This window comes from Microtus oregoni, unplaced genomic scaffold (genome assembly GCF_018167655.1).
Source record: "Microtus oregoni isolate MIOR12 unplaced genomic scaffold, Mior012 000020F_ref0000438, whole genome shotgun sequence".
NCBI classification, from domain to species: Eukaryota; Metazoa; Chordata; class Mammalia; order Rodentia; family Cricetidae; genus Microtus; species Microtus oregoni.
The window spans coordinates 6,479,317-6,501,231 of NW_024543079.1; the positions used below are offsets into that span (position 1 = coordinate 6,479,317).

Consider the following 21,915-nt stretch of genomic DNA (forward strand, 5'->3'; position numbering starts at 1 on the left):
ATGCTGTGGATGGGAATGGCTCACTCAGTGGTAGGTGACAGACATAACAGAGCCCTTGGTTGTATTTGGAGACAGCGACTCCAGTTCTACAGTGTCCTGTGTCACTCATGAGAATGCGGTGCTCAGGTTGGAAGAGCCAATGCCCTCTGCACACTGTCCTGAAATGACCAAAAATGGACACGGGATTTTCAGAGGAACACTTATGACAGGATAGGGTGCCCTTTGGGGAATGACTGAAGGTGTGGAGAGGAGTGGGCCGGACGCTAGGGAGCAGCAGAGAGGCAGTTCTGCTAAGGGCTGTGGCTGTGGCCTTTGAACTATCTGATCCTGGGCAAGTTACAAGCTCTTCAGATCTTATTTGCTTCACCTACAAGATAGGACTCAACAATAGCGCCTCTTTATAGAGAGCTTTGTGGGGTGACTGTGATAAGCCTCACACACCTGGCACGCAGGTGCCCAGTGTGCAGCTATGCTTGGGTTCAAAATGGATCCCTAGACTGCTTACCCAGCATGTGCAAATTCCTGGGTCTTATTCTGGCACTGAAGAAACAAAGACTTTCCTGGGAAATAAGAATTCTCTGGTTCCTATGATCCCAGGGAGCAAACCAGAATCAAAAGACGGGAGAAAAACTTGGGCCAATGTGACTGTCCTACCAGGGACAATGCTGATGGACCCAGATGCTAGCTTCTTGTCACTGGGGTGAGAGGTTCTCAGAGGCAAGTCCGGGAACCATGATGTCAGGGAACATGGGTTGTGGATCCCGGAAGCTGGTCAGAGCTGCTTCTCCAGTGGTCAAATATCTCAAATGAAATACGACTGAACTCAAAAACAGTGCAGACACGTGGGGTCCCCATGTGTAAAAGAATGAGGTTGATAAGCTGGACAGGGTGGTGCCAGCACTCAAAAGGTGGAGGCAGAAAAATCAGGGGTTCAAGGTCATTCTGGAACACGGGAAGTTCTCTAGTGGGGTTCAGAGAGCTGTGTAGGACATGTGGACTCCTCACAGTTCCAGGCCATGATATACTGAAAGTGACCTCAGTCTGCCTTTAGTTCCCACCATAGGACCCATGAAAGACCACAGGGTGAGGTGACGGGGGCGGGGGGGGGGCTTCTTCCCTCTGGGAGTCCTTTTCACTTTTCTTAATAGATATGTGTTCGTTCTACTCTCTCCTGCTCTGCATTTCTTATTCTTCGGAGACAATGAACCCAGAAGCCACTGGCTCAGGACGGCTTTGATGACTGTGATCATCCAGCACTCTAGATCCCTGGGCTAAGTTTACTAAGAGCCAAGAAAAGTTCCATTGCTCTCAAAGAACCCACATCAAAAGGACACTATCAACAGAGTGGAAAGGCAACCCACCGTAAATCATTGAGCCGCTGGTAAGAATACAATAGCCTGACATCAGAAAACAGACACCTTCACCCGAGGACTTGAACAGACACTTCAGAGAAATGATCCAATGACCAATGCAACCATGAAAAGACTAGCATCACTGGGCATTGGAGAAAAGCAAACAAAAGCCACCAATAGTAGCCGCGCGGTAGTGACACAAGCCTTTAATCCCAGCACTCAGGAGGCAGAGACAGGTGGAGCTCTGTGAGTTTGAGGCCAGCCTGGTCTACAGAGTGAGTTCCAGGACAGGCCCCAAAGTTACAGAGAAATCCTTTCTCCAAAAACAATAAAATAAAAACAAAAATGAGCCAAAAACTCCCACCAACAGTAAGAAAGTCAGGTGTACTGGTGCAAGCCTACAATCCCAGAACTCATAGGAAGAGGCAGGAGGATCTCAAGTTCACTACCAGCCTGGGTTACATACCTATACTCTGCCTCAAAACCCAACCCAAGCCAGGCATAGATGGCACACACCTTTAATCCCAGCAATCAGGAGGCAGAGGCCAGGGATCTCTATGAGTTTGAGGCCAGCTTAGTCTACATAGTGAGTTCCGGCCTACCTGGCTTGTGAGGTGTTAGAGACATGGAAATTCCTGTGCTCTACTGTTGAGAATATAAACTAGTGTAGCCTCTGTGGGAAGCAGTGTGGCGTTACTCAAACATCCCTTAGAGTTTGGTCATAATCACTCCGCCTCCATCACACTTCCTGCCCCACTCCTCTTCCCACTCATCCTTCCTGTCTTCTTAACTAGCCCCCCTTTCCGCTTTCATACCCTGTGTGTGCATGTGAGATCCCCAGAGGTCATTAGGGCTGTTTACAGAAGTGTGAGCACCTCACCAGGGTACACTGTCCTGAAGAAAATGCCTCTCTGTCCTCCATCAACCAGTTTGACTTCAAACATGTCCTTACAGGGAAGTGAGACCTCTGAAGCTCTTCCTCTTGTTTGTCTTTTGAGACGGGGTCTCTAGCTCTCTGAGTAGGCAAGGATAACCTCGGGCTCCTCATTTTCCTGCTTCCATCTCCTGAGTTTACAAGTAGATTCTATTGTTATTATTTATTTTGTGTGCATTGGTGTTTTGCCTACATGTGTGGTTGTGTGAGGTGTCGGGTCTTGGAATTACAGACAGTAGTTGACTGCTGTGTGGGTGCTGGGAATTGAACTTGGGTCCTCTGGAAGGGTGATCAGCACTCTTAATCAGTGATCCATCTCTCCAGCTCCTACACCTACAAGTAGTTTTTTGTTTGTTTGTTTGTTTGTTTGTTTGTTTTTTTGAGACAGGGCTTCTCTGTAGGTTTGAAGCCTGTCCTGGAACTAGCTCTTGTAGACCAGGCAGGCCTTGAACTTACAGAGATCTGCCTGCCTCTGCTTCCTGAGTGCTGAATGTGCCACACTGCCCGGCACAAGTGGATTCTTATGTGGTATGGGGGATCAAGTCTAGGGCTTCATGTATGCTAGCTGAACTAGACGTGTGTGTGTGTGTGTGTGTGTGTGTGTGTGTGTATTTTGTTTGTTTTTGTTTTTTGAAACAGGATTTCTCTGTGTAACATCCCAGGCTGTCCTGGAATTCAGGAACTCACTTTGTAGACCAGGCTGGCCTCGAACTCACAGAGATCCATCTGCCTCTGTCTCCCAAGTGCTGGGATTAGAGGTGTGCACCGCTACCACCTGGCTTCAGACTCGTATGTTATTGATTGATTTTGATTTTATATGGTCGCCTGTAGCCCAGGCTATCATCACACTGGCTATATGGATGAGGGTGACTTTGAGTTTTGTGTGATTAGGTTTCAAAGTCGCTCACTTGAGGAATTGTCTTATACCCTTAAGGGATGTGGGAAGATCCACTTTCTGGTAGCATCCTAGATAAAAAGGGCATGGCAGAAGAAAGAGCCTTTGCTAACTTGGCCCCTGGCTCTCTTAGCCTTCCTCTTGCTGAGTTAACCTTCCCTGTTGTTGAAGCTGAGCCCTCCACAAACGTTAGGATCAGCATTTCCGCATATCCACGTGACGAAGGAACCCTCTAGGGGTTGGCACTCAACTGGGACTGCTGAGGCTCCCAGCCTCAGGAACTGAGCAACTTCTGGATGCTGCACCTCTTTAGTGTGAGACAGCCACCGTGGAAGCACCCCAACTGCTGACACACCCCACTTCCAGGACAAGGCACCTCCCAGAGCCTCAGCCTCTCATGCGGTATTATTTCAGTGTCAACTGATCTAATTCAATTACACATTTATTTTCTCCTATCAGCTCTGCTCTGCTAGAGAACCCTGACTCATTAATGAATGCACTCCAGGTTCTCCTGCCACCAGCAAACAAGTACTTCCACGTCCAATCTCATTTACCCTCGTCAAGAATGTTTTAAATATGGTTACCCAGCCTAGGACAGTGTGCTGGTTGTTTTTCGTCCACTTGGCACAAACCTAGACATGTCTGGGAAGAAGGAATCTTAACTGAGAAAATGCCTCTGTAAGGTTGGCTTGTAGAAAAATTTATGGGTAGTGCTTTGATTAAGGATTGATGTGGGCAAGTCCAGCTCACTGTGGGTGGTACCAACCCTGAGCAGTTGCCTGAATGGTATAAGAAGAAGCAGTCTGAGCAGGCCATGAGGAGTAAGCCAGTAAGCAGCACCCCTCCATGACCTCTGCTTTGGTTCCTGCCTCCAGGTTCCTGCCTTTGGTTCCTGCCCTGACTTCCCTCGGTGATGGGGTGTGATCTGTGAATTATAAGATGAAATAAACCCTTTCCTCCCCGAGTCGCTTTGCTCACAGTGTTCTCTTACCGTAGTAGAAACCTAACTAAGACAGACAGCTCTGCATATTGAAAATGAAAGGAAAAAATTATGGCCCTGAAAACCCGTCAATAATGGATAACCTGAACTACGTCTAAGGTTGGACCAAGTGTTCATCCACGTGACAAAAGTGTAATGACATCAGCAAGGGGCGTGAAAGGGTCCCTAGGCGTCCAGATATCGGAAATCTAACCGCCAAATACCTATGCTAATGATATTTTGGAGGAAGGGCCTCTGAGAGTTAGTTAGCATTTGATGACATCATGAAGATAAGACACCATGAAAGTTTCCAGGAAGTGCCCACACCACACACTTCTCACTTCAGAGCTGTGGGCCACAGGAACAACAGCTCTCAAGATGGACACGGTAGCTCACATCCCAGCACTTGGGAGGTGATGCAAGTTCGAGCCCACCTGGGTTGTCTAGGGAGACTTGTCTCACACAGACAGACAGACAAAACAAAACATCAGTGATAGCAGCAAGTGGCAAGATAGCTCAGGGGGTAAAAGTGCTTGCTGCCAGGCCTGACCGCCTGAGTTCAGTCCCCGGTACTCATATGGTAGAAGGAGAGGATCAATACCCACAAAGTGTCCTCTGAGCTGCCCATGCACCTTGGCATGCATGTGTCTCTCTCTATGCACACAAAAATCAATCAGTCAATCAATGTGCTTTACTTAGGCTTTTACGTTTTTATTTTATGTGTTTTGTGTACACATGTGTGTATACCTCATGTGTGCTTGGCGTTCAGGGAGGTCAGAAGAAGCCCTAAGAACTGAGCCCCGATTCTCTGAAGTGCAGCAAGCGCTCTCAACTGCTGAGTCGTCTCTCTAGTCCCTGGAAACTTACTATTTCATGTGTATGTTTTGTCTACATATATGTCTATCCATCATGAGATGCCCACAAAGGTCAGGATACAGTCTCGGATCCATGGGACTAGATTATAACCAACATTAATAGATAATTAATGCCCAGTGAGGTAACCCAGCAGCTAAAACCACTACACATGCCTGAAACCCAGGAGCCAATGGTAGAGGAAGAAGATAATCAACTCCTGGAAGTTACTTCAAGACATCCATGTATGCATTGTGGCACATGCATGCCTACACACACACACACACACACACACACACACACACACCACTACTAATAATAAGTCAATAAAATAATAAAACAAGGACAACTAAACTCAAAGCACATATGACCACATGGAAGGATCTGGTAATAGTGAAAGGTGGATCTGTCCTTGTTCACAAAAAAACAAAAACAAAAACCCTTCTAGGTATTTTTCTATATTTGAGATGTTTTCTACTTAAGAAAAGAGAGAGACTTAGGGACCTAGGGGATGGTTCACCTAATGTGTTCCTGTGTATCAGCAACATACAGTTCAGTAATATATCTTCTTGATTGGGACAGGGTCGCACGTAGCCCAGGCTAGCCTCAGACTCATTCCACACCCAAGGATGGCCTTGAATTCCTGGTTCTCCTGTAGCAGTCTCCCAACAGCTGGTGTTAAAGGAGTGTGAAATCATTGTTAACTTAATTTTTAAAGCCCTACTGTTTAGAATGTCTAGAAAATTGGGCTGGGAGTGTAGCTCAGTTAGTGGAGCGTTTGCCTAGGCCATGGGTTCCATTCTCAGCATTCCATCCCCCAGGGATGGTGGTTAGGCAGGTGAGCAAAGGAAATAGCTTGACTTGGGCCCCCAAGTTTGGAGTTGTGCATACCCCTTCCTGCAATAACACACTTGGTGGTCTGGTTCCTTCTCCTGTACCCACTATGCACATGCGCTCTTCTGTAAGTAATGCATCTTGCAGCCTTTGAACACCCGTGGGCTCCCACTGCATAGGGCTACATGTACTCTTCACTCTGTATATGTGACATTCAGATTTAGACAGGTCTGTACAAGTGTGTTTCCAGCACACCCGAGTGTGAAGGATTCCCCACCCCTGATGACATTCAGATTTAGACAGGTCTGTACAAGTGTGTTTCCAGCACACCCGAGTGTGAAGGATTCCCCACCCCTGATGACATTCAGATTTAGACAGGTCTGTACAAGTGTGTTTCCAGCACACCCAGGTGTGAAGAATCCCCCACCCCTGGTAACACTCAGATTTAGGCAGTTTCTGTACAAGTGTTTTTCCAGCACACCTGAGTGTGAAGGACAGAAGGGCTGATCTGATCTAAAGTGGCTTTGGGTGCATGACAGAAAGGCAAAACACTGTCCTCTAGTAATATCTTACGGAGAATCCTCTACCATCTCATGTTTCTGCATAATTGGGTGGGCAGATGACTAGAAACAGGTGCATTATGAGAAGGGACATGCAAAGCAGAGAATGATTATATAGTCTAATTAATAGAGAACCACCCAAGCGTACCTCCTAGTAAGTGGCTCCTCCTTCTCTTGAACCCCATAAAGGAAGCCTGGGACAACAATCAGGGCTCTTGAGTGTTCTCACTTGTGTAGCCCCCTGTCAATCACGACAATGTCTCCCTGGATAACCTGCAGTATTGCTTTGCTTCTGCACATCTGTGTGGTCCTTGATTTTCAGTTCTTTGGATAAAAGACCAAGAGCCTGGCAAGAGCAGGCCCAGACCATGGCCTTTGCTAACAGTAGCATACACCTGTATTTAGCACAGGTGCTAACACTGGAAGGTGGGGGCAGACGGATCAGAGGTTAAAGGTTATCCTTTGCTACACAGTGAGTTCAAGGCCACCCTGGGTTATTTGGGACCCTGTCTCAAACAAAAACAAGCCATCAAAGAAATGAAACAAGCAAGAAAACTAAAGTGATATATCTAGAAACCAGGTTGCAGGTGTGTGGAAATACATCTAAGAGATGGCACTTCTAGGAAAAGCCAGCGGGAGAGAGAGCTGTGCTGGCTTGATAGGAGCTCAGTGGGAGGGAACAAACTCACTTGGGGTTCTACACACTGCTTGCCCAACACCTGGCTCTGTGTGAAGGGCTCTGAGTTCTCTGGTCCTGAAATCTGTGCTTCTACAATGGGACATTTTTCACACGCCTGACAACAGAGTCATTCCTGTGACATCTCATGGTAAAGGCCAGATGAGAGGTGACCTCAATGCTCATCATTCTAGACTGGGTTCTGACACTGACTTGTGGCCTGGCCCCGGCTAGCATGCCCTAACTATCTGGGAGTGCAATCTTAATAGGAAGGAAAGAAGGAAGGGAAGAAAGGAGAAAGATAGGAAAGGAGAGAGGAAGGGAGGGAGAACAGGAGGAGACAGCATTAATGTTATTCCTCATCCCTTAGTTAATTTTTTTTTATTTTTAAGTGTGTGTGTGTGTGTGTGTGTGTGTGTGTGTGTGTGTGTGTTTCTGTGAAGACCAGAGGCATCAGATCCCCCCTAGAGTTGGAATTGAAGACGACAGTGACACATCCAACATGGATTCTGGGAACTGAACTCAGGTCCTCTGGAAAAGCAAGAAGTGGTCTTAACCACTGAGCCATCTGCCCAGCCCGACCTTCCACCTTCTTAGAAAAAAATGGAAGCTGAGGTCAGGTGTACTGGACCCCAACCTGTGATCCCAGCTCTAGGGAGGTAGAGGCACAGAAGGACGAAGTACAAGGTTGTTCTTGTCTACATAGTATGTTCAGAAGCAGCCTGGGTTACACGAGACTCTGTCTTACATGAACACCCATATCCCAGAAGTTAGGAAGCTCAGACAGGAGGATTGCCATGAGTTAAAGGCCACCAAACCAGCCTGGGCTACAGAGTGAGACCTGTGTCAAATAGACAAATCCAAACACGGCCCTTCACTATACAGATGAGAAAATCAAACCTCGGACAAGGCAGACAGTAGGGTCCAGGCCCAGGACTGTTTCCTGGTTCCTCCTGTGCCCGCAGCTAAACCCCACAGTCCCAGTTCCTTGGGCTCTGTCTCCCTAGGCCTGCTCCCAGAGTCTCTCTATCTTCTGGGCCTTTCTCAGGACTGTTCAAAAAACTCTGGGGGAGGAGGGGTCCTCCCAGGTCCTCCCTGAAGTGTGGCTGCCTCTGCTGCCTGTCTTGGAGAATCCTGGGGCCTTGGCAGTGCTGTGGCCAGCCTTGGCCTATCCAACAACAGACATTTGTCAAACAGCGGCCGTCTGGGAAGAGGGAGGTATGTTTACCTAGGGCAGGGCCCAGGCAGGGGCTGTGGCTTCCTTCCCACACCACAAACCTAGCCATTTGCTCCATACGCGGACGATACTGTCCTCATCTGTTTGCACAGTCTGAAAATATCTGTGGAGCACCTACTGAGTGCTGTCCACGCTGTTGCAAACTTCACCAACATCTGGACACAAACACAAGGCCAGAAGGGTGGAGCAGGCCTGGAATTCTAGCTGAGAGTGGAGGATGTGAATTTTAAGACCTCCCTGGGCTCTACGAGACTGTCTTGGGGGTAAAGAAGAAGAGCTAGACTTGGTTGTGGAAGTCTAGAATCCTATGCTTGGAAAGTGGAAGGAAGTTGGCGGATCAGAGTTCAAAACCAGCTGCAGCCATCATAGCAAACTGAAGGCTAGCCTGGGCTACTTGAGATGCTGCTCCTAAAGAAATTAAGAATAAAAAATTTAAAGAGTGAAGAAAAGGAGGAAGGGAATTGGAACAGATGTCAGAAGGCTGTGGGGGGTTAGGGCAGCATTGGAGAGGCTTAGGGCATCACTGTGCCAACAGGTTCCTGCTGGGTACTCCAGGCAGTGGGTCTCAACCATCCCAATGCCGTCACTGTGTTGTGGTGACCCACCAACCAGAAGCATTATTTTGGTGCTGCCTTATAAACTGTGATTTTGATATCATTATTAATCATAACATCAATATCTGTGTTTTCAGATAGTCTCAGGCGACCCCTGTGAAAAGGTTCTTCCACCCCAAAGGGGTCAAGGCCCACAGGTTAAGAACCACTGCTCTGGAGCTTGGTGTTCTGTGGATAATAAATCCCGGCTCTTCGCTGTGGCCATAAAGACCATGCAAGATCTGAGCTTGTCTGAGGGTCTGCTTTCTTTGCCCCTGGTGCTAACCTCTTTCCCACTACACTGGCCTTCTTATCAACACTCAACCCTCACCCTTCCCAACCTTCGCCCCTAGCGCTAGACTCATCCCTTCCTCAGGCTCTTCGTGCGTGCTGCTTCTTCTGCCAAAGGACCTCCTTCCTCAGCTTTCCAGAGCTGATTTCTTCTTGTAATTTGGATTGGCTCTCATATGAGCTGTTTGTCCCTCTTCTTCACCACACTGCAGGTGCCCTCAGAGCAAGGGACTCCACCTCTCCTCCCTCGTGGAGAGCCACCACCTTTCGTGGTGATCTTTTTTATTTGTTTGGAGTTTTTGTCGTTGCTTTGAATTGGGGTTTCCCTGTCACCCAGGCTAACCACACATTCATCATCTTCCTGCCTCACCATCCCAGGAGTTGGGATTACAGATGTGGTACCACGTGCAGCTGCAATCTCATTGTCTTCAACTGAAGGAGCTCATGGCTGGGGCTGTTGTTATCCAGAGCTGTTGTCAACGGCCGCCAAGGCCTTCTGTGTGCTCCCTCCAGCAACACATATAAAACTGATACTCTCTACACAGAACACTTCTGCAGGTCACAGAAGAAGCTGGGGAACCCCAGCATTCCCTCTGTCAGCAGGGTTACCAGAATGGGGAGCAGAACTGGCACTGTTCACCCCCTTCTCTGAACCAGGAGTGATAAAGGGTGATAAAAAAAGAGAGGTGATGGGTTAAAAAAAAAATAGAGGCATTTTCCAAGAACTAAGAAATGGGGCGGGGGCGGGGTGTCCTCTGGAAAACTGTGCAAAGGAGGAATGTTCTCCGGGTTTGTTTGTTAAACCAGATAGCTCCATTCTCTTTCATACATATTGGGTGGGGTTCAAGTTCCATCATTCAGGGGCTGTGTGATTTGGGGTGGATTATTTAACCTCTCCGAACCTTGCTGTCTTGCCTGAGAAATAACATCATTGCAGCACCTCCCTCACTGGGTGGTGAGGAGAAGCAAAGGAGCTGAGTTTTACAAAGTGCTTTGAACAGTAGGGAGTTCTGCAGGAGGCGTGAGATAAGGAAGCAGTTAGAAATGATTGGGTGGGACAGGGATGCAGCCCCCTGACTCCAGAGTCGGCCCCAGCCTCCCGCTTCCGGTGTCCTCCCCACAGCTCTTCATTCCTATTGGCTGTACTTTCTCTTTGGTTTGTCGAGCAGGGTTTCTCTGTGTAGCTCGGGCTGTCCTGGGACTCGCTCTGTAGACCAGGTTGGCCACGAACTTACAGAGATCCGCCTGCCTCTGCCTCCCAAGTGCTGGGATTAAAGGTGTGCGCCACCACCGCCCAGCTGGCTGTACTTTCTTTACATGCAAACACTTACTTGCTATTTTTTTCTTTGAAAGTACACGTTAACTTTTTAAAAAAAGAATATGGCCCTTTTTTTGTTTGTTTGTTTTAGAGCTTTTCTAGTAACACCTCAATACGCCATTATAAATTTTCCTAATTCAACGTAAAACAAATTCAGAAAGGTTTGGAAGTGTTTGTCTATGTCCTGACATGGCCAGCCCTGTTCTCTGTGGGACATGATGAAAGTTGTGCTACTTGGAAGTGTGGTCATGAACCCTTGAACATTCTGTCCTGTGGCTTTAAACCTTTTGATCACCAGCCTTGATTCAGAGCATATTGTGCTATATATACTGTATATGTTGTGCATACTGCATATCTGTGCATGCTGCATATACTGTATGTGCTGTGCATGCTGCATATACTGTGCATACTGCATATGTTGTGCATACTGCATATACTGTATATGCTGTGCACACTGTATATACTGTGTATGCTGTGTATACCGTATATACGGTGGATATTGAATATACCGTATATGTTGTGCATACTGCATATGCTGTGCATACTGCATATACTGTGTATGCTGTGTATACTGCATAAACTGTATATGCTGTGCATACTGCATATGTTGTGCATACTGCATATACTGTGTATGCTGTGTATACTGTATATACTCTGTATGCTGTGTATACTGTATATACGGTGGATATTGAATATACTGTATATGTTGTGCATACTGCATATGCTGTGCATACTGCATATACTGTGTATGCTGTGTATACTGTATATACCATATATGTTGTGCATACTGATATACTGTGTATGCTTATTTATGGCGTATATTGAATATACTGTATATGTTGTGCATACTGCATATGCTGTGCATACTGCATATACTGTGTATGCTGTGTATACTGTATATACCATATATGTTGTGCATACTGATATACTGTGTATGCTTATTTATGGCGTATATTGAATATACTGTATATGTTGTGCATACTGCATATCTGTGCATGCTGCATATACTGTATACGCTGTGCATACTGTACATACTATGCACACTATATACTGTACATACTGTACATGCTGTATATAAATACTGTATACACTGTACTATACCACCTTCTGAGCTACTATGTGTATTACCGTACTACACCTGTAGTGTGGAGCCTGAACTATGGGACACGCAAGCCGGGAAAGGGGCTGGAGAGTTAAACACATATGCACACAGACAGAGACAAGGGGACATGGGTCATCCTTGATACAAGAATGCCCCCTTTATTGTGCTCAGGGGTAGCTTATTTAGGGCTTTGGCCACGCCCCAGCTCTTGGGATCTTTCAGCTTCAGACTCATCAGAAACGACTCCCCTGCCATCAGGGTCTCATGCTCAGGGCAGCTGCAGGCTGCTCAGAGCAGAGGAAAACAAGTTGTTTACAGGAAATTCAGGGTCTGGTGGTCCGCAGTCCCCAACACTGTATATACTACGCATGGTAAAAGCACAGGCCCCGGGTCCACCTGCCTGGGCTGGCACCATGTCACCCCTAAGTGCCTTTGGTCACTTTGGCTGAGTGACCTGAAGAATCTGTGCCTCCATTTCCTCATCTGTAAAATGAGCCACAACATTGCTTGCCTCATAGGGTCACTTGCAGAATTAGGAATAATGTATATAAAGCGACCTCATTGGTTTACTATACAGGTCTTTGTTTTCAAACAGAGTCTCAAATATTCTAGGCTGGCCTTGAACTCACTATGTCTCAGAGGCTGGCTTTGAACTCGACTCTGATCCTCTGGAGTGTTGGGGTTACATTCATGTATTGGGATTACATACCACTAGACCAGTATTGCTGTGGTCACAAGTACAAGCGCACATGCCCTTCCCGACAGTCGCCTCTTGAAACCTGTCCCCTCTCCCTCCTTCACTTCTGTTTGCTCCACTTACACTTCTTGTAACAGCTAAAAAGATGCTTAGTACACAGTAGGCCCACTCTTCCTTGTATGTGAAAGGCACACACCCTCTATAGCTACGGGAATACCCCCAATGGTTGAGATGCACATGTCCCTTTCTGTGGGGTACACGGATAGCCCCTTCCAGGGACAATACAGGCTGGGGATGTGACTCAGTGGTAGAGCACTTGTCTAGAGCCTTCAATTTAATCTTCACCACCACAAAATTAATAATTCATTTTAAAAATCCACTATAGGTGGACTGTATTCCACCCTTATCACGGCCATGAAAGAGATGTCAGCCACGCTTCTGCTTCTAGGCATCAGAGGGAGAGGACACACAGACGACTCAGGAACGCCCCCAGACACACGGCTAGACTTCCGTCTGAACCCAGGCAGGAACAGGAGCCACAGCAGCTACGCGGCACAGCCTCTAGGTGCTAATGTGAGGGCTGACCGTCCAGCTAGAGCCCTGATGTGACTTGAGGCTACAGTCTAACCTCTCTCTAAGCAGCACAGGAAACTTGTTTAGAAATGCCGAGTCTATTGCTGTGTACAGGGTGGGAATAAACAACCCGTCTTAAAGCTAGGCAGGGTAAACCAGGCAGTGGCAGCATAAGCCTTTAATCCCAGCACTCAGGAGGCAGAGACAGGTAGATCTCTGTGAGTTCAAGGCCAGCCTGGCCTACAAAGCAAGTTCTAGGACAGTCAGCGCTGTTACACAGAGAAACTCTGTCTCGAAATAAAAAAATTAAATTAAATTAAATTAGAGAGAGAGAGAGAGACAAGAATATCTGAGGTTAGATGTTATTCTCAGTTACCTACCCAATACAAGGCTAGCCTGCATTACACACTATACTCTGTTTTGAAATGTATCTAACAAATAAACAAGCCTTAGACCAGAGGCTCCCTCCTATGAGCTTAGTACTCAGGAGCAGGAGGATTGCACGTGAGTTCAAGTCTCCAAACTTCTAGCTTTGGGATCTGAATCAACTAGCTGAGTGCTCTAGCAGGCGTACTGTTCTTCAGGGGAACTGAGTTTGGTTTCCAGCACCCCACGGTGGATGGCTCACAGTTGCCTGTAACTCCAGTTCTGCGGGATCTGACACCCTCTTCTTGCCTCTTGGGACACCTGCACACACATGGCATACACATGTACACACATACAAGTGAATCCTAAAAAAGCAAAAACTGGGTTTGGTGGCACATGGCTATAGTTCCAGGGCTTGAGAGACTAAAGCTGGGGCAGTGACAAGAGTTTGGGGTCAGCCTGGGCTATAATGTGAAACCTGTCTCAAAAACAAAGGAACAAAAGGCTCCCCACCTTGACACCTTGTTTGGAAGATCAAAGAGGTCAAAATATGTCCTGCATCATGTGTGTAACATAGAAGGGTCACCGAGGAGAACATTTCTCTCCTGGCTGGAGGCCCATTCTCATGCCTGGGACACATGGGCCAGAAAAAACAGAAGGCCCAACTTCTGCACTTTAGTATCCCAGGTGGCTTTTAGAGACTGGATAAGCCAGCCTCTGAAAACAGCCAGCAAAGGACCACGGCACTCTGCGTAAAGGACAGAGTTGATTGCTGCCAAGTGCTGATAAAGTCAGCCCTGTGCAGCCAGGCTCTGGACCTTTGCGTAGGATGTCACCCCAGCTGGCACTCGCTCCTTCTCCTCTCTCCTGGATGACTCCTGCTAAACCTTTCTGGTCCAGCTAAGATATCAGTCTGCTCTCCCAGAGACAAGAGGTCCCTCATCCTCTCCTCTAAGAGTCCTTGTGTTCCCATAGTTTGCTGCCCATGTCAGGTTGCTCTCTCCTTGGTCCCTGTTGGCTTGTTCACCATCCCAACAAACGGAGCCAAGCTCTGAAACCATATTTTGTCTCCCATGTGTTCCCAATGCCTAACACAGTGTCTGGTACCCCACTGCCCCGGTAGACAGTTGTTGAAGACATGAATGAACAAGAACATGGTGAAGTAAGGGGTTTAGTGGGCTTTAAGGCGCATTCTGGGGATGCATTCCCCTTTGCTACATGACAGGAAGGGAGACAATAGCTTCCAAATCCCAGCTGACTGGGATGTCAAACATCACATTTAAACCTCAATAAAAAATGACAGATGCTTGGAACTCACTCCAGGAGATCCTCATTCTCCAGATGTAGAGTTGGGGAGATGGCTCAGTGGATAAAGCCCTTGATGCTCAATTGTGAGGGTTGGGGTTTGGATCCCTAGAACCCATGTAAAGCCATATGCAGCAGTGTGCAACTGTAATTCCAGTATGCTCACGTTGGAAATGGGAGACAGAGACAGGAATCTCCCAAGAGGCCCTGGGTCAGCTAGTCTGGTGTGCAGTGGTGAATCCCAAAGAGACCAGGTCTCAAACAAGTTGGAAGGAGAGGACGGACCCCAAAGAGTCCTACAGTGCTCTGTGTTACACCAGGACCCCCCAACACACACACACACACACACACACACACACACACACACGAATGCACATGCGAGCATACACACACTCACACACACATGCACACACACATAGGGGGACACACAAGCATGCACTCATGCACACTTGCACAGATACACACATATTCACACAGACACACACACTCACACACACAAGTGCATGTATATACATGCACATACATGCACATACATATACATGCACACACAAGTGCATGAACTCATGCACATTTGCACAGATGCATACACTTGCACAGCACATGCATGCGTGCACACACACACACACACACACACACACACACACACTAAAAACAGAGAAGTTTCTCATGTCCAGCCAGGCTTGCGAACCTGAATCATAGAGGCTTCCATGTTGAGGCAGGGCGGAAAGATGTGTGGAGGGGTTGCGAGATTGGTGGGAAAAGACTACGCTTTGGGAAAGAAGGCTTAGAACATCCGTAGACACTGGACATGACCCCGTCGTTGGCTAGCATATGGGGTTCTTCTCAACTTACAGCCCATCATCCTCAAAGGAACAAAATGTGCTATAGTTTGTACCTTTTGTCCTTCATTAGCTCACGGAATCCTTACAAACAGTCCAAGTTTGTAATAAAGACATTGAAGCTGGACATGGTGGACATGGTGGCACACTCTGTTATCTTATCTCGGATCCAAGAGGCAGAAGCAGGAGGACAGCTGTATGCTTAAAGCCAGCCTGGTTTATAGAGTGAATTCTAGGCTAGCCTAGGCTACAAAGTAAAATCCTAACCTGTGTGTGGTGGTGCATAGCTTTGACCTCAGTACTCCAGAGGAGGAGGCAAGTGGATCTCAGTGAGTTGGAGACCAGCCTGGTCTACATATTGAGTCCAGGCCAACTAGGGCTATATCATGAGAACCTGCCAAGATCCCCCACTAGATCCTGGAAGTGTCAGTCAGAGGGATGAAGGAAGGAGCCTACCTTTGTACAGCTTTAAGTGAGAGAGTCACTTGCCCAGAGTGCCTCTAAGAATGGCCTCTGTCCCAAGGCTGCTGCAATTGGCCAAAAGGATGAGGCCTTTATCCCATGAAAAATTCAGGGCTCATTTGACACTTAGAAACAGGTCTATTACCCTAATGGAGACCTGTTGTTAGTGGCTAAATGACTCTTATCTCCTTTCCTGTCCTAAGCACTTGCAGGTGTTGCTATTCTGGCCACTTCAGCCCATCCACGCACCCACCCACCCACCCATCCATCCATCCATCCATCCACCCACCCATCCATGCATCCATCCACCCACCCATCCACCCACCCATCCATCCATCCACCCATCCATCCATCCATCCATCCATCCATCCATCCATCCATCTATCTTCCCACTGATTCATCCGTTCAGTTAGTCTCTCAGACTATACAGAGCCCTGCCCTATAGAAACCTGTTGTATAAAGCATGCAAATACAGGGGGAAGAAAAGAACCAGATAATTCAGACCTGGTCCTCGGAGAGGTCAGAGCTGTAACAGGAATGATATATTACTAAGGGGACCAAGTAATAATCAAGGGAAACAAAGATAGAAAATAAACAAAGCCAGGGGTCAGATTACTACACCATGTGCACAGCACTGCCTCTTATCCTCACAGATGCCCAGGACAGCTGGACAGTCAGTTAGGAGCTAGACCCTGGCACCTACAGCCAACACCAATCCTCCCTGTAGCCAACACTGCGCAGTGGTTATCCCCGATCCCATATAATGGATGCGGTGTATGTCCTGGGGGAACACATGTTGAGAATCTAGAGTCTTTCAGTGGCCACAGCTGATGGGGAGACACATTATTGGTCTCTGGTGAGAACAGTAGAGTTCAAGGATGGTGCCTAGCATCCTACAACTGCAGGAGAGCTCTCTACGACAGTTGTCCAGCCAACATCCTGGTAGTGCTGAGGTCCAGAAACCTGCTGTAACAGAGGAGCAGGGCTGGGATAAACCAGCCTTGACTTTCCCACATCTTCCCACCTTGACTTTGAGCTTTTTTGTTTGTTTGTTTGTTTTTGTTTTTTTCAAGATAGGGTTTCTCTGTAACTTTGGAGCCTGTCCTGGAACTTCCGACTTTGAATTTTTCTTAATCTCTTAATCTAGGAAAGTCTGCTGAAAGATTTCTAAGGAAACTTCCCCCCCCCCCCCCCCCCCCCCCCGCCCCCGAGACAGGGTTTCTCTGTAACTTTGGAACCTGTCCTGGAACTCGCTCTGAAGACTGTGGACCAGGCTGGCCTCAAACTCATAGAGATCTACCTGCTTCTGCCTCGCGAGTGCTGGGATTAAAGGTGTGTGCCACCATGCTCAGCCTTTTGTTTTTTGAAGCTTGATTTTTTTAATTGAAAAATATTAGTGAAAAAAAACCCCAGCAAAGTGGAGGGTGGGGAGAACCCCAAGTATACTGAGGGAAACTCTTCCAGTCTCCCCTGGTCTCAGGCATAGAAAGATCATCATGATACCCAATGCTGGGAGAGCCACTTTGGGTCTAGACTGGGACAGACACAAGATACAAAAGTCAACACAGGGAGATTGACAGAAAGGACAAGAAGTGCCCAGAGCTGGTTGACACTGAGGGTCACCATTCTGGATCTCTTTGTTCAAACCTTTCTGGTGGATTTATCCAACAAATGCTTCTCTGTGCCAGTCATCATGTGAGACTTTATAACAAAGCCAAACAAACCGCCGATGTCCCTGACCTCGTCAAGTTTATGGTCTAGTCATGGGACGGATGCTTCAATTCACATCAACTATCTGATCAGAGAGACTGTCTTACTAGTGTGAGGGAAAATCAAGTGTGCTGTGGACAGACTGGACATTCGGAAGTCCAAGTCCATCTGCTGTCGTCCCACCAAAGAGACTGTCCTGCTAAGGCTCAAACCAGGAAACAACCTGGGTCTAAGCACTCTTGTGTCCTGCACTGGTCTGCAAGGCCCAGCTCTTCAGTGCCTCTGCCGAGCTAACCTAAATATAAGGGTCGTCCCCTGGAGACAGTTATATTTTGTTCCTCTAAGTATTTTTTTTTTCTTTTACCAGAATGAGAACTCTTCTCAGAGCCTCCCAGCAGGTTTCCCTAGTTCACTTTATAGATGAGCACTCTAAAATTCAGGCGAGCTAACCGTGCAGCTTGAAGAAAAAGGAAGATCTGGGATGCTAACTTGGATTTATTATTTTTTATCATAAAATGGGGTTTTAGGCTACCCCCACCCCCACATACATGCTACTGCAAATGATTCACCATCCTGGGACAACGGTGGTTTTTTTTTTTTAATTGTTTGTTTTGTTGTGGGGTGGGTGATGTATACTGTGACTCTGGGCATTGGAGCCCCCTTTCCCTAAGAAATCACATCTGTGGCCTGGCCAAGAGGATTGACAACAGCTGATTATATCATATCTCAAATAAGATTTATTTTTAAAAATCTTGAATTTTAGTTTTTTTCCTCAGAGACAGCAATATTATTTATTTCACATAACTGTTGCAATCATTAAATGAAATAATAAAGAATATTGATCGATACATATTATATATATACAGACATATGCATACACTCAGTCAACTATTCATCCACACATACATACATTCAATCATCCATCTATCCAACCATTCACTTATCCATACATCCATAAACTTAACTATCTAACCATACAACCAAGTATCTGACCATATAACCATTCAACTACCCACTTGTCTAGTCATCAAACCATACATTCAGCCATTCAACCATCCATCTACCCATCTACCCAACCATCTGTCCATCAATCATCCATTTATCCAAGCATCCATTTATTTAACTACCTAACCACTGAACTGTCCATATAGCCATTCACCCAACTATGAATCTATCCAACTATCCACGCAACCATCCACTTACTTATCCATCAATTCAACTATCCATCCTTCCTTCCATCCAACTGTCCATATAGCCATTCACACATCAATTCAACCACACTTCCATCCATCCATCCATCCATCCATCCATCCATCCTCCATTTATCCATATATCCATTTATTTACCTATCTAACTATCCACATATAGCTATTCATGTAACCATCCATCATCCATTCATCCATCTATCATTTCTCCATCCATCCTTTTATCTATTTATCCATTTATCCAAACATACATCCATCCATCCATCCATCCATCCATCCATCCATCCATCCACCCATCTATTTATGCTGGCAACTCTATGTTGGATACCAGCACATGGTAAACACTGCAAAGAATCTAAAGAGAAAGGACAATGAAAATTTTCTGAAGTATGGACCTGGGAGACACAGAGATGCTGTTGAGTGGTGTTCTTACTACATTATCCTTTAGGAGGACTCTGTGGGCCTCTCCTTCACCTTTAGCCAATGCTAATGGGAAAGTTATAGTTTGCAAAGCCGAGTGTTGCCCTGTGTGGGATTCCCCTCTGTATGCTGTGAATACAATTGGTTAATAAAGAAACTGCTTTGAGCCTGTAGCAGAGCAGGGCATAAAGAGCTAGGTGGGAAAACTAAACTGAATGCTGGGAGAAAGGAGGCAGAGTCAGAGAGAAGCCATGGAGCCACTGCCTGAGACAGACACACTGCCGCCTGACACAGACACACAGAAACTTTGCTGGTAGGCCACGACCTCATGGTGATGCACAGATTAATGAAGATGGATTAAATTAAGATGTAAGAGTTAGCCAATAAGAAGCTAGAGCCAATCGGTGATTTAAATAATATGGTTTCTGTGTGATTATTTCTGGGCTGAGCAACCAGGAACCAACAAGTATCCTCCTACAACACTGCTCCCTTTCAGAATCAATTCCTCTGGCTATAGGTTCAACCAAATCTCACAACTATGAATTAAAGTAACTCTAGCTCTTCAACTATGCCCCTGTAATCTCCAATCCAGTGAAATTAGCTCCATTTACAAAAGAGGAAGCTGGTTCAGAGAGGGAAGTGACTCCTCCAAGGTCATACTGATTGTATGTGGGATGGGTCCCAAGCCATTGATTCTTAAGCTTCTGCTACTTCCATGGCCTCGCATTCTGCTTAGTAGTGAGTTAAAGCAAAGAATCCGAGACAAGCCAGAAGTGACAGTCCCTGACAAGTCACTGGTCTTCTAGCCTCTGCTAAGCATGACATCAAGAGCCTGATGGTACAGTTCAGTGGGTAAAGTACTTGCTGGCAAGGCTGATGACCTAAGTTTGATCCCTGGGACCCACATGATGGAAGGAGAAGACCAACTCCTAATGGATGTGCTGGCCTCCATTGGCACATTATGATGCAAGCATGTACACACACAAATAATAAGCAGGCAAATAAATGCATATTTTTTAAAAGAATGATGTTAAATAATATTTACTGAGTCTGTGTGATGTCATGAGCTTTACATCTTGCCTCCATGTGGCCCTATGGATCCATGGCTCTAACTTTGTCTCCATGTCAAAGAAAACAGTGGAGGCACAGGGACATTCAAGGACTCAGACAATCATCCTACGGCTAGCAACAGAGCCAAGATGCATAGCATTCCAGTGGCCAAGCTCTGTATATGTGTGCCCATGTAATTTAGCTCCGTAAAATACACCAACTTATTATTATTATTATTATTATTATTATTATTTAATCTAGAATGTGCCTCAAGAGGAAAACCTTCTCTTGGATCTCTCTCCCCAGAAACAAAACTGTCACCACTCCCTTTGTGTCCTCCCACGGAATTTTCTATGCAAATACAAACCCATGTGTACATATATAGGACCACATCCGTTTTGCTATCAGAAATATCCGCAGGTTTTTGCCGCAACCGAGACTTTCTGTCTGCACACACATCTGCATTCCTTTTCTTCAATAATGGGTCCGCATTCCATTATAAATTCACACCATCCCCATTTGCTGGTCACCCAAAGCCTCGGTAGTCGGTGGGTACCACATTTCCCCAGCTTCACATGCCCAATGCAAGATCACACTCAATTTTCTTGGGCTCTGCAGGATTATGATTTCGACCTTATCCCCAGGGAGGGTAGAGAAACCAACAATTGTCCCCTGGGGTTCATCTGCCAAGGTTCCACCCCAGGTGGCTGCACGGTCAGGCTCAGTACCACTTTCAAGGGGATTTCAACCACCACTGAAGTTTCTGTCTGGGGACCCCTGCGTTCTACAGAATTATGGAAAGTTTCCCTGGGTGTTGGCTCTCAGAAAAGCCTTCTTCAAAAAGCACCAAACCCTGGCTGCAGGCTCCTGCAGCCCCTCCCAGGTCTGCCCACATGGCCATGATCTTGTCAAGGGACCTTGTGAGCAAGGCCCAGCTTCTTCTGAGATTCTAGTTATTCTAAAAGAACCCCTGAAGGGTCTTGGAGCCCATCAGAAATGTAGGGTTGTCCCGTAGCCTCCATAGCCTGACCATGATCCTACCCTGTCCATTCATCTCCCAGCCCCAGAGGTTGGCTTTACTTACCATAAGGACTCGCCACTGGAGCCCCGAGGGGCGCGTTCACACTGACCATGACCAAGAGTACCCAGTTGGACACTGGGGGGCATGGAGGAGCTGGAGCCCGCACACCGCAGCAGAGGGGCTACCGGGAGCCGGTCCACCAGGAAGGCAGTGAGCACAGCCAGCTGCCACCGCCCGGTTATCTTATTGATTCTTCTAATCACCCAAGGTGGGTGGATACGTTAAAGAGTAACCAGTCACTTAGGGAACCTGTGGCTGGGGATTGTCGCTTTTGCCATGGCAACGGCAACCTGGCTAGACCTGAGGTCCACTCAGGCCCCAGTCCTGGACTCTGGGGTTAGGAGAACCTGAAGCCAGATGTTGGAAACGTCAGCCCTGCAACTTGGGAGAAGGGGTTGAGCGGGGCCTGGGGAGTTGAGTCCGTGATGGGTGGAGTTTTATGGCTCTGGACTATGGGAGTGACGAGTGCATGAAAACGAGGGGAAGTAGAGGGAGGGGTAGCGGGAGGAAGGAGGGTGGAGAATTACATTTATTGCACACCAGACTGGATGCTGGGAGTTGAACATAGGCATTGCTAGGATTAA

The 21,915-nt window shown here is 47.0% G+C and overlaps 1 protein-coding gene across 1 annotated transcript in view; it reads right to left on the reverse strand.

Moving 5' to 3' along the window:
* Positions 1-21,708, reverse strand: part of Hnf4a (hepatocyte nuclear factor 4 alpha) — a 63,510-nt gene extending 41,802 nt beyond the window's left edge. The window contains exon 1 of the mRNA XM_041670187.1: positions 21,335-21,708. Within this exon, the coding sequence (XP_041526121.1) occupies positions 21,335-21,383 (49 nt within the window). The 5' untranslated portion in view covers positions 21,384-21,708. The remainder of the gene's footprint in view (positions 1-21,334) is intronic.
* Between the last annotated feature and the right edge of the window lie 207 nt (positions 21,709-21,915).